The sequence below is a fragment of the Pezoporus occidentalis genome, unplaced genomic scaffold (genome assembly GCF_034315485.1).
Source record: "Pezoporus occidentalis ecotype Australia unplaced genomic scaffold, CSIRO_AGI_Poc_V1 ctg52, whole genome shotgun sequence".
In the NCBI taxonomy this organism is placed as follows: Eukaryota; Metazoa; Chordata; class Aves; order Psittaciformes; family Psittacidae; genus Pezoporus; species Pezoporus occidentalis.
The window spans coordinates 1078131-1090921 of record NW_026915858.1 but is presented as its reverse complement, the minus strand read 5'-3'; the positions used below and the strand labels follow the sequence as shown (position 1 = coordinate 1090921).

General features: G+C 42.3%; 1 protein-coding gene across 1 annotated transcript; it reads right to left on the bottom strand.

Annotated features, from left to right (window-relative positions):
• Nucleotides 1-7221: 7221 nt before the first annotated feature.
• MAP1LC3C (microtubule associated protein 1 light chain 3 gamma) lies at nt 7222-9280 on the bottom strand. Its single transcript, XM_062637314.1, has 4 exons — nt 9123-9280; nt 8985-9040; nt 8747-8853; nt 7222-7747 (listed from the first exon to the last, which is right to left on the bottom strand). Exons 1-4 carry the CDS (start codon nt 9178-9180, stop codon nt 7537-7539), a joined length of 432 nt encoding a protein of 143 aa, XP_062493298.1. The 5' UTR covers nt 9181-9280; the 3' UTR covers nt 7222-7536.
• Nucleotides 9281-12791: the final 3511 nt, after the last annotated feature.

Genomic DNA, 12791 nt, shown 5'->3' with positions numbered 1-12791 from the left:
CTGCTTGCTGCTGCACCTCCTTGCTCTGTTTTTTGTAACATAACATACAGGTACTGTACTATAGCTTTTTATGCAGTTCTGCAGTTAGCAAATCATGCATTAGTAAAAGATCAGAAAACATAGCCTGAACAAAAGTAGATTTAATTTATATGTATCCAAAACACATCCAAAAACCCCACAGAACTTCCTATGCTGAGAATCAGCAGAAAGCTCTACTTCATTTTAAAATGAAGAGATATGTCTAAACCAGTGTAACCCCCAAAACATGGCTTTTCAGTGTTACCTGAGCATCTGTTCCCATATATATTGCAAATTTTGATGGCAGTCACGCCAGTGTAACTGTATAGCCAACAAGCATTTTCTTTAATTCATCTTCTCCCTCATATAAAAACAAGTTGTGATTTGGATTTTCCCTCCTGACAAACCAGCACAAGTAAAATTAATTTGATGGGGAAAAAACACAGCAGTTTGAATTGGGAAACAAGATACTTTGCAAAATCATATTTTGAAGAAAAACTTTCCCGAAAATTAAACATAAAACCTTTCATGTCTACTACAGGGCTTGACCTTTCCTTCTTCTCTCCACCTTCTGTGAATAAGTGCTTCCTCCCATCAATTATAACGTGGGAGCTTTAGCTCTGCAGCCTTTACAGTTCCAGGCAGTAATTTCAGTGCATGCTCCAGCTTCAACTGGAATTGCTTCATTTACTTTATAGGGTTTTGCCTAAATTTTCCACTAGTAAAACTGAAGCTTCTCACAGATCTTGCAGTTGGAGTTATTTGCATAAAGGAAAGGTAGTCTGGGGGTCTAGCTGGGGAGGCACGTTCCAGCCCCTTAGCCACACAATTCCACTGTCACTCTGGGCTTTACCTACAAAGGCTGTAGCTGCAAGCAGAAGGAAGCTAATTTCTTGTGCTGGGTCTGGAGAGACAGGTGCTATGGTGGGTTCACAGTGTGGAGTGTCTGGCTTAGCGTATTCAGGGAGAAAAGGGAATCATAACAGGGTCTCCCCCATGTTTTATCCATTAAGTTATAAAGAATGCTCCTTTGTGAAACACAGGACAGTAACCTTGCTCAACACTTGCCTAATGGGTCAGGTGCCTTGGATGTCAGAGCCAAAGGACTTTCCTTTAAGATACTGACATGGCCTAGCCTGCACACCCGTGTTATCTTCACGATCTCCTATATCACTAGCAGTTCCCTGCCTCAGTTTCTCATGATAACCTCCCCTAGCACCATCACCTTCCTGGAGACTGTCACCTCTCACCAGCCTGCCACTGGGTGAGCTCATGTGAGGCATCCTCCTCCTTCCATGGCAAAATCAGCTGGATGAGCTGGGGCACAAGATTAAGCTGCTGCATTAACCCACCTTGTTATGCCTGTAGCAAAATAGTTCACATTGATGAGTGAGGCTAAAACATGCAGCTGTTCTTCAGAAGGGATGTGACACCTTTTCTGTCTTATCTGAATTCACTGGAAGGGGTGGAGTTACCTAAATAGCAGTAACAGCCTCAGTCATCTCATTTAAACTACTGTTCCAGACTTGATAGAGGCTTAGAAGCCTGAGAGAGACCAAGGCATAGCCAAATTTTGTGGCTCCAACATAAGCTGAATTACAATAACAGAACAGCTGTGAATTCTCATACAAGTTTGTTACATGGCCACTAAGGGCATATTATTTATAGTTCTCAGCAATCCTGGAATCCATACCCAGGTTCTGCAAACACAGAAGGCCTGGTCCCTTTCCAAAACCAGAATGGGAACAAAAGTCAGTGAACATGAGGATGGCTGGGAAGAGCTGAGGGTTAAACTAAATCCAGATGCCTCCTAGGAAAATGCAGCATTTCCCTTGAGGCCTCTCTTGACAGTTTTGACAGGTTTATAACAGAGCCAATATAGTTTTGAATAGCAAAATTATCTTCATAACCCCTGCAATGCTTGGGTTACCCTGACAGTCTAGACAGCACAGATGTGTCTGCACTAAGCTGGTGATCCTACCCTCACCTGTAGCACAGCAGCTGTTTTTCCTATTGATGGCTCTTTTATTTTGCTGGTGACTAATGCATCAAGCTGCTGGAAAATTAGCTACGCTCAGCCACTCAGCATTCAATTATGCAGCTCATATCACTATCTGTCTTCTAATTTTTGACCACAGATGCAGCATTTTAGTGGAGGAGAGTCAGACAGATATCATACTCGTATCCATCACTTGACATTAAGTTTTTAAGTTCTCAGAGTAAAAGCCAAGTCGCCTTGTGAAGTAGTGCCAGCACCAAGAATAGAATTTCTTTGCTCACCATGTCTTCCTTTCAGCACCCTCCTATGTGTTTTTTTTTCCATTAACAGAGTTTGCTTTTTATTCAGGAAAAGGCTATATCCACCCTCCATCGTTGAGCATGTGTGTGCATGTTTTCTTTCTCATAACTTCTCCTTGTGAGCTAATGGGCATAATAGTTGCCTTAGTGAGGTCACACAGAGGCTCAGGCTTTCCAGGCTGTCACAGGCAGGCTTGTGAAGAATACACGTCTGCAGCTGCTTTGGGTGGAAGCATGGATACGCACGCCTAACTCCCTAGCCCACTCCATCCCCTCTCCTCACCCACTCACTAGTTAGCTGACCTAAAGATTTCCCTGCAAATCCATCTGGCAGGCTGGATTTGTTCTGTTCTTGAGGATGGGAAATAAGCTTTAGATCTACCATGATGTCTTGATCAACAGCAACTGAACCAGGTTCTTTTTTGCATCATCTCAAGAAATGTGCAATTGATAGCCTTCTCACTTCTCTGACATGTAACAGGCTTGGTCTAAAGGGCTGATTAAGATCCAGACCAAGCTGTTACATACAGAAAGAAAATGTCGTAGAGTATTTGTAAAAATAAACACCATCAGCCAAGCCCACCCTGCAACAAATCATGAGCAGTCTCATAAAAGCCCTTTACAGTCCCTGACGGACATGATGTAAGTGTTGAGTGGCCTGAGCAGCCCCTCCTCAGTCCATGCCTGCATGCTCTGGAAACTCCATGTGCACCCAGTCAGGCACACTCCCTCCCTCTAGAGGGTCTGACACTGCAAGGGAAAAGACAGTGCTGCTTTTCAAAGTCTGGCATCAATACTTGCTACGTGTTGTTCAAAGCCCACCTGGGCAATGCTGTTACCCTTGTGTGCCATAGGAACATTACAGTCACAAGAGATGCATCAGGTGGAAAATGAGAGGCAGGGTGATACAGTTGTAACTTTCTGGAGGGGAGCCTTAAGCGCATTAGCCACCTCCATTAGAATTACATTTATGTTCCTCTTTACTAGGGTCAGAGGGCTACTTATTATAGGACCTCACTGACTTTGCATGTTGTGGAATATATAAGAAAAAGTAGCAGATAACTAAGAAGCTTGTACTCTTAAACAAAAACTTCAAAACATCAGAGAAAAAAAGCAGGTACATCTACCATTACAAAGCACAGGAAGCTTGTGCCATTAGTCCTGTACCTGTGTTGTACTGTAAATATATATGAAATTCGACTTCTCAATTTCATTTTATGTATACCTTGGAAGTTTCCTATAGAAACCCTCCCTTCTCCTCCATTTCATAGTCCATAAGTTAAAAGCCAGCATTCTAAAAATAGTTTCTTTCCTGTTTAGGTCATTTGGTTTTCTCTCCATGGTTTCTATAGGGGCTCTCCTGAAAGGGGAATACAGCAGTGCAATTTGATGCTGAAGGTTATGTTCTGTCCTATTATGTCAGTGGCCCTCTTAATATACTCTATCTTACATAAACAAAACAAACTCATGTGAGAGGGAGGATAGTCTCTCACCTTCAGGGTAAAAAAAAAAAGAAATAATTAAAGATGCATTGTTAAACACACTACCACCATCTGGAAGTAGTTAGCATGGGAAAACAATAAAAAGCCCATCAAAGTTTACAAGGCTAGTTGCCTGCAGTACTTGATTTAGTATCCCGCTTCATTCATTTATTCTACCCACACACAATGTGACGTAATTTTAAAATCCAAACAGTTTGGAAAGTTCCTGCTGTTGCTTATGTGCTAAAGCCCAAGATGAGGTTATCATGTTCACCTTGCAGCAACAAACACCAATTTGCATTCCATAAAGCGTTGTACAGTTTGTAGCTGTGCTTGTAGAAGCTGTAGGACATCAGCTGTAGGAAGGAAAGTACAGACAGCTAAATTTCTAATATTAGCTGGCACAGGGAAAAAATATTTCTAAGCACTTTAAATTTAAATGCATTGGTAAGACTTATTTATTTTAAACCAAGACCAAGAGCTTATCATGGTTTTTATGAATTGCTACTTTGGTCTTCTCCAATTGCTGTTATGAGCATTCAGAGCGCATGCAGCCCAAAGCATGCACCACAGAAACTATGTCTGCTCAGGTCCTAAAGACAAGGAAAATACCCTGTTCCCAGAGCCATCACTGTGCAGGCATACATTACAGACATGAATGGCGTGTTTCATCATATCATATTTGCACAGCAAGGTTGGTTGCAGTCTCAGATTTTAGCTGCTTTTGTATTTCCCTTTTAGTAACTCCAGCAATATCTGTGGCTCATACCCTGAAGTCATGAAAATCAGAGCTCAAATGTTTTATTTTTTTTTCTATGTGGTCCCACTTGTGTACGTTAAAGTCACAGCTCCCCCATTACTCCATTTTACAGAATACTCAAAAAACCCCACCTCAATAGTAAAGGCAATTTCAGCCCTTTTTCCACAATATTAAGTGTCCTTTCAGTTCAACTGGTTTTGTATTTCCACACAATGCTTGTTCTTACAAGGGGGTGAGTGCTGTGGACCCCATCTAACAAGTTACTTTAGCAGAGCACGTACGTACATAAGTGCTTTGAAGCCAGAACACTGAGCACCTTCCAGGATTTAGTTGGCAGTCTATGGCAGAAGTATCCTCAAAATGTTTTCTCCGGTGGATATTACCAATATCCAAGAACACAATTCCATATCCTAATTCAGAAATGAAGATATTTTCATAGACAAGTGGCATCTCTGCCTTCTCTTTTTACATTGAGGGTATTTTGGAATGAAAATTTACTTACCACAGTATGGTGTCCTTCACTGCAAAAACTAGGTACCCGTCTCTAATCAACAGGTATTTGCTCAAGCAAATATTAGCTCTTCAAAGAGCATTTACATTGGAAGTAGCTGGAGTTATCTCAGTTGCTTTGTGTCAGAGCAAAGCTTTTTTGTTTGCTTCTTTTCTGTTCCTTGTTCTTTACACTTCAAGAGACAATAGGTTGAATCCAAAGCTTTTAATTACAGCAAAGCAGCTCCACAAGCAGAATAACCGATTTATTTGGGGATCTAACTCCTAGTTTATTATTTTAAGACTTTTTGAAAGCCATCTTTGGTGGTTAATCCTACCTGCTTCAACACCTGGTAGAAGGGCAGGTCTACTACTATTACCCAATGATGAAGTTCTCCCAATTGACAGGACTTCTCTCTAGGTTCAGCAGGCCAGTTTAAACAGGCATATAATGATGCTCTTTACCTGCAACTGACCTTTATGTGTAACTTTTTTTGGCTGGATCTGTGACTCAGCCTGTTAGACATCGTAGCCTAATGTCAATAAATGCTGGAGGGATCAACAGTTACACCTCAGCCACTACATTACAAACCAGAGCTGGCTGTTAGACATAGAATTGCTCCAGCCAAGAATCTGTAGTGCTTTTCTATTCATGTACCAAGTATCACAGAAGACAGCAGAGCCGATGAAGCAAAATACTAGCCCAGCTCTTAGAATGGCACAAGAGCTTGAAGGTAGCAAGACTTCCCCTTACTCCCCCACCCCAAGGTTCCCACAGCTGTTCAACATAGATGTGTGGTGCTCCTGCCAAACAGGTGTCCGTGCCTCCCTGAGGGCTGGTAACAAATGACTACTTCAGTTCAATTTGTGCAATGGAAACTGTTTCCATTACAAGCATAAGTGAAATCTATCCAAGCAACTGATTCTGGGATCCCAAAGCACACATTTTCACAACCTATACTGACATAGCCTTAGCCTTTCCATTAAGTTGGTCAGGTCAATGATTTCTTTGTTCCTCAGCTCGTGAAACACAGGTTGGCAAACACCACCTTCACTAAGGCAGGTACTGCTCTAAAGCCCTGGTTTAGCAGCTTGGATCCAGGTCTACTCAGAGCCTTAAATTCAAGAGATTATTACTGAAAGAGAACCACCACAAAAAGCTTACACACACATTCCTTCCTTATGCATAATTTAAATACTGTCAACACTTCCTTGCAGCCTAGTAATTCCTACATTAATCATTCTGCAAATCAGTTTGGTACTGAACAGAAAAATTGCATCATGTTGTAACAATTTGACCAATTCTAAGCTAAGGCTGCCAGAGGTTGATTAATTAACTGCACACTGTGACAGATTTTTACATGACCTGGTGTTTTAAGTTGATCATGCATGATCAGGGCATTTCAACTTTCCATTACATCCATCACATATGAAAGGACCAGGAAAGATAGCTTGAGCTATATTTCAGACTAAGCCTCATGTCAAGGGTTCTTTAATACATGTTTAGGAACAAAACCTGTATGTTAAGATGAGTCAGCATCTCACTACATGACAGGCTTGACATTTTCTGGACACTGGTATACCTCAGTCACAAGATACACGACATAACTCCATCTGTCCTTGAAAGAAGAGTCACTGAAATCCTTTGGGGGAACAACAGGTAGGTGTCTGAGGGGACGGATACAACAGTATCTACAGCAACCAGACTAACAGAATTCAGTAGTAAGAACTAACTTGAGTCTTGAAAACTTGATTAAGCTACAGTTCAAATCATACTATCTGCATTTAGGTTATACTGAGTAGCAGTTTTGCTTATTTAAACAAGTACTTATCTATATCACAGATACTCAGCGTTTTCTGTAACAGCTGATAGTAGTTTTTTCTCAGGTGTTAAGCTCATCACTGCAAGTGAAGCCTACTCTGGCACTAGTACAGTACTAATTTTGCACCTTGAATGTTTAGCTTAATGAACCATTTATAGGTATATTTTTCTCCCTTATGTGACCCAACATAAGCTTTGTTATTCCATTCAAGAATTCAGAGTAGCTGTGCAAGCAATGTTTCATTTAAGAAGCACTGAGCTCAGATTCCCAGAACTATCCTAGGACTTCCTCCTACAGACTTCTCCTCTTTCAGAAGAGTTTTTCCCCCAATTAAAACTAACATTCAGCTCAATACTTAAAAGCTTCTTTATTTTGCTGTTAGACTTGGGCTTTAAGGACACCTTAAAAATCAGTTACATGAAGATTGATATCACAAAAAATGTGGAGGTGCCATTCCAGAAACACCCATAGCATCTTCAAATATAAATATATATCCAAATTATCATCTAGGAAAAAGTGTGCCACCATTCCTGCCTTTAGCTGGTCCTGCCAGCTTTTGGGTCATAACTCCTCATTGCAGAACTCCTATTGGAAGGAGCATCTCCAAGGTTCATGTCACAGGCATGATTCATAGCAAACTGCTTCAATGCAGCACATGGTCCCAACCTTAAGTTTTTTGAAAACGTTCCATAGTTCTCCCTTGAGCAGTGGGTAAAAAGCATCCAAACATCTCCTGGGACGCATAAGTCATATACACAAAGCCATCTTCATCTTTGTAGTCTCTGTACACTTCTGCCATTGTCAAGGACATACTGGCTAGGCTTTTGTTGTTCACCAGCAGGTAGAAAGCTTGTGTAGCTGTTAAAGCCATCCTGCTTCTAATTGAAGGGAAGAGAAATAGAGGATTAACTATTAACAGATTTAATAAGGTTTCAATTTCAGTCATGAAATACATTGGTCAGAGCAGTTGCACGAACTACATACAAAAAATAGCATGTAAAGTCATAGTGTGGTTTAGTGTCTTCATCAGCAGGAAGTTAACTGTATGTTTGGAAGCTGAAAGGCTTGTGCTTTGAGGAAAGCCTTACATTGTTAGACCATGAGTGCTATTGAGCCTGGGCTTTGAGCTCCCAATTACCAGGGAAAAGTGCTGAGCAGAAACCAAGAACTTCTGCAGCACAGCTAAAGTAAAGGATTTGAGCATGGTCTGTTACACTTATTATGAAGTCTACCTTCAAAAGAAGAGTCCTTTCCAGAGACATTACATAGCAGGATCAGGACCTAAGTTGTCCAAGAGCCAAAAGCACCTTTTACACTACTTATCATCTACAAAGATATTTTCTGTACCTTAAAAAGTGTGTTGGCAAGCACATAGCTTTCATACTTTGTCAGAGAACATCCCTTAACACTTCGTGAGGCTTCTTCTCTGTAGTGTTTTACTAAGAATAATTTAAAAGCACATTTCATGCCACTCACACCTAGGAGCTGCTTTGAACTTGAGCAAGTTTAGCATAGTGCAGAACAAGAGCAAGGCAGCAACAGCTGTGAGCAGAAGTGAACCACAGAGTCCCTGTGCCAAGCTCATCAGGCAGGAACAAAGCAGAGAAGGAGTCCAATGTAGTCTTTACTCACTACAGTTAGGGGGAAGACAGAAGACTTTATGAATCCAGAAAAGCACCTTTTCCCCAAAGGCACTTGTGAAAGTATCTGTTGATTTTCTTTAAACACTTGCAAGAGAGGGAAGCAATTGCCAACACCTTGATCCTCCTCACCAGCCAAGAAAGCAAGATGCTCCAGCACAGCACTAAACACACCTGCTCAGAGAACAGCAGCAAGCCTCAACTGCAGAAACAGCCCCACAGGCACTCACCACCTACCTTATGATGGTTATGAACTGTGTCATGGTCAGCTCCTCGGGAACAAGAAACTTGGTTTTGTCCAAGAGGGGAAGGTATTTCTCTTTATGGTATCTCTCAACTATTACCTGTGTTAATCAGAGTCATACTTAGAAAACCCCAGAGCATTCAGGTCCTTCCCCCCCAACACATAATAGAACGGTTCCCAGCGGTTATCTCTAATTAGCAGCATTGACCTCCGAAAATAAAACAGATTTACCGGGATTTTTGTGGGGAACTTCGCCCGGATTCCTGCTACTTCTTCCAGCCGGGTGGCTGCGCGGGAGAGAGGAGAACGTTACGCGTGCACGCATCCCCCACCTCCGCCAGACCCTCACCGTGCGCCCGCCACCCCTACCGAAACTCTTCCTCAGCTTGAACGGCCGGACCGGCTGCGCCCCGGGCACCGCCTGCATCCTTCCTCCCACCGCGGTGCTCCCGTGAACACTACTGTTGCCACCCCAGGGCCGCGCTTCTTATGGGGCCGGCGCAAGGCCCCGCCCCGCCGCGCCGGGTGCTGCGGGATGGGCTGCCCGTCTCGGCACTGGGTCTTGTCTCAATACGCGTTTTCCCCTCCCCAGGGCGCCAACGGGGGGCAAAGGGAAGGGGAAATGTGCGGCTGGTGAGCCTGCTCTAGTCCCTCCCAGCGGCATCCTTTCTATTCCTAAATTACCTAAGGTGCGAGAGATTTTACAGGCAAGGCAGTAAAATACTCTGTGAGAGGTGAGAGGAGCTACCCTATGGGGTAGTTGAAGGATGCAGCTTAAGGCTGGAATGCCTCCATCTGTCTTCCCTTTCCAGATGGCTAGTCCTAAAGGTTAGTTACCTTCTTCGTATTTACAAACTGCCTCCAAACTACTTCTTTGGTTTTAGGGGAAAAACCAAACAAACAAGGAGACAAAACCAAACCCATTTGTCATATCCTCAGGCTACCAGATTGCTTATCTTCTGACTGACTTGGGAGGTGGGTTTTAATATTATTTTTGTCTCCAAGGCATAGTTGTGATTTTAAGGGTTTCCAAGCAGACTTCAGGTCCATCTGTTTGCCAAATATGATGAGACATTCCCTGCCTTTTTGGCTCCTTGACCTGCTTTTACTTCAGCTGTCAAGATGGCTTTGCAGACAAACAAAATCAGCAAGGAATACAGTTAACCTAGGACTGGTTGTTGTTTGTGTAAGTCATCTCAGTGGATGCTAGAACTGATCCCCAACACTCATTTGCTTTGCTTATCCCTTTAAAATTACAGTCATTTTCATTTTATTTGATCTACCAGGCTAAGGGCAACTAGAAATTGCTATCATTTATGAGTTACTATTTATGAGTTATAGGGTTGGCTGCTTTGTCAAAGCAAAATCAATGACTGTCACCTAAGATCATTTTGAAAAGGAAGATCTTCATTAAAGTGTTTGTGCAGTACATATGCATATGTCATGATTTTAGAACAACCTTTCCAGAACAGTTTCCAGTGACTGAAGTTGTTAGCTCTACTGAGTTGTCGTTTCCTCTTCGTCTGAAAGTAATGAGCTTTAGTGACAGCACAAGCTCCCCCATGTGGTACTGCTGTAACGGAAGGACCAAAGGGAATTGTTCTGTTTTTACCTGCTTGATGTCCAAAGACTACACTCATAGGAGTCCTGTAAGTCCCTGAACATGAAAGTACAAATTTGCAGTTTCATACCTTATCTAGTCCAATTTCATTGCTACATACATAGCCTCTTCCTGAGTCCCAGGTTTGCAGCTGTGTAACTGAATTTTGGTATATCCATTTTCTCTATTCTAAAGTGATCCCAGCTTCATGGACCTAACCATATAGAGTCTGGCTCAGAAGAACTTGTCAGTTTTCACTGCTTACCCTGTCTCTTGTCTACTTTGTCATCTCAAATTCCTGAATTTTCTGGGAAGTGGGTAGGGAAGTAGGGGAAGAATGATGAAGGGGTTCTAATGTAATGCTTTTTTCTTAGACTGTTCTGTTTTGTTTGTGGTCAAGTTGCTCAGAAAAATGTCTTTATCAGTGTTAGAGAAAAGGCCTGAAGAGTTAGGAAAAGTAAGTTTCCTCAAACTGTTTTTGTTCAGTAGTTATTCTTCATGCAAATCATATAGTCTGTATGGATATGCAAGTCTTCAAGAAAAACAGGCAGCTCAGAAAAAAAAAAAAAAGCCTGCTCTGAAGAACTTGAAATCTGAATGTCCCAGGTGAGATAAAATGAGGTAGAAATAATCATGGCAACTGCAAAAACCCAAGATGCAAAGAACGCATGCAACATTGAGAACACCATTGCGGGAGGAGGACTGTGGTACAAATGTTAACCGGTTCCACATTTCTGGGGTACAAACACAGGACCACCCTGCCTCCTACAGAATCAAAAGCAAACAGAAAAAGGCAGATAAATAAACGTCAGTATTTTACATGTGATTGTATTTGAAAACTAGAGAATGCCTGACCAGCTGTCTGCTGCATGCTAAAATCACACTTCCAAAGCTTTACAGTAACTGCTGCAAGAAGAAAAATGATATATAAAGTACACAGTGCTTAAGCAGAGAGGTACATCTTGCTTCAAAAAAGGTCTAGCCTTGACATACCACAAAGACAGGATAACACCATAACGTTAATCTGCCTCGTGTGACTACTTGCCAATTAGTGGATCTGTAACTTAGTATTTCCTTAAAGAGAAATGCTAAACATTGCTTTGACTGGTGAATTATTCTTCTTGAGTTTTGTGAATTCTCCTCTGTTCTTTCCTGTTCTGAAGCAAAAGGTTTGAATTACATTACTGCAGCACGTATGAAAGCTTGAATGATGTTGTCTGTGATCTGCTATGGCTTGGGTTGGGTATAATCAGTTCTGTAAAAACAACAGCAAAAAGGTGTAAAAGATGATGAAGGTTTTGCATCATTGTATTGGAGTCTCTTCCTCCCCTCTGCCACAGTTTTTAAACACTCAGATGTGTCACAGAGGCATGACATATCCCAAAGAAGGTATCTACTTTTCTCCAAGTGTTGTGTGATGAACAGCACTCCTTTTGGGTGGATCTGTGAGCTGTTGTGGAGCTGAGGATCAAGAGCTGCATGCATGAACCAGAGGACCGAGATGCTCTGATCAGACTACTCAAGCAGTATGTGTGCCTGCTATGAGGCTCTAGCCAAGATTTTGCCTCTTGTAGAAACCATACAGCTAAAATCTGGTAATTTCACTTCATTCTGCCTTCAGAAGCCTCCTGGTGCTCTCTGGTACTCCTGTACCCTCATGGTTTAAAGTGCTGTAAGGTTTAATGAATAGGAGTGATCAAGGGGCTCTGACTCTGCTTAGGAAACTTAGACCATAGTAGTTTAAAACTAACCACCTGGCTGCCTGCCTCTCCTCATAGCTGGAGGCTGCCTCTCCAGCCAGTGCAGCTTGTGTCTGCAGCTTGAGAGCTGATCCGGGCTTGGTTAATAAGCAGTACAGTGGCCAAGGGCAGGCGAGGCACCAGTGCCTGTCCACTCCTACCAACAGGGCGGTAGCATCCAGCACATTGGTAGGCTGGGGTCAGCGGCATTTTGAATTCCCAAAGCTTTATCTGCCAGAGCTCAGGAGGAGGCAGGGCTCCCAGACTGAAGATGTTAGTCTGTTCTGCCAAGCTAGCTGAACAGCGCAGTGCCTAACGAAGGCAAGCCCAGGGGTCAGACTTAGACAAGAGAAAAAAAAATATATAGATGTAAATGTAAAAATGTGGACGGCATTAGAAGTGATTTGCATTCCAGTGGAAGAAATTTGCTTCACTCTTACATGGTGAAAAGAACTCTAGTATGCCATAAACTGAGATTACTTTTCCTTCATAAGTCAGTATGCAGGTGCTACTGAGTTTATTCCAGTGTAGCAAAACTTGGATGACAAACGGGGCTTCGCTCTGGCTATAAATTCCATCCAACATTTAATAATCCTGAACACAAGTGTATAGGTAAGCAAGAGAGGATGAGGCTCTAAGTGCAGAAGGCACAAACCAGTTAAAATAACGGTTTAAATATGAATGATACAGTGCTAAAGG

Bases quoted from the DNA above. Each gene is read 5' to 3' on its own strand.
- MAP1LC3C (XM_062637314.1), bottom strand. From the start codon at position 9,180: ATGCAGGCGGTGCCCGGGGCGCAGCCGGTCCGGCCGTTCAAGCTGAGG. The intron at 8,854-8,984 runs GTAAATCTGTTT...TGATTAACACAG, and splicing joins AGTTCCCCACAAAAATCCCG to GTAATAGTTGAGAGATACCA. The intron at 7,748-8,746 runs GTAGGTGGTGAG...CCCTTCAATTAG, and splicing joins CAGTTCATAACCATCATAAG to AAGCAGGATGGCTTTAACAG.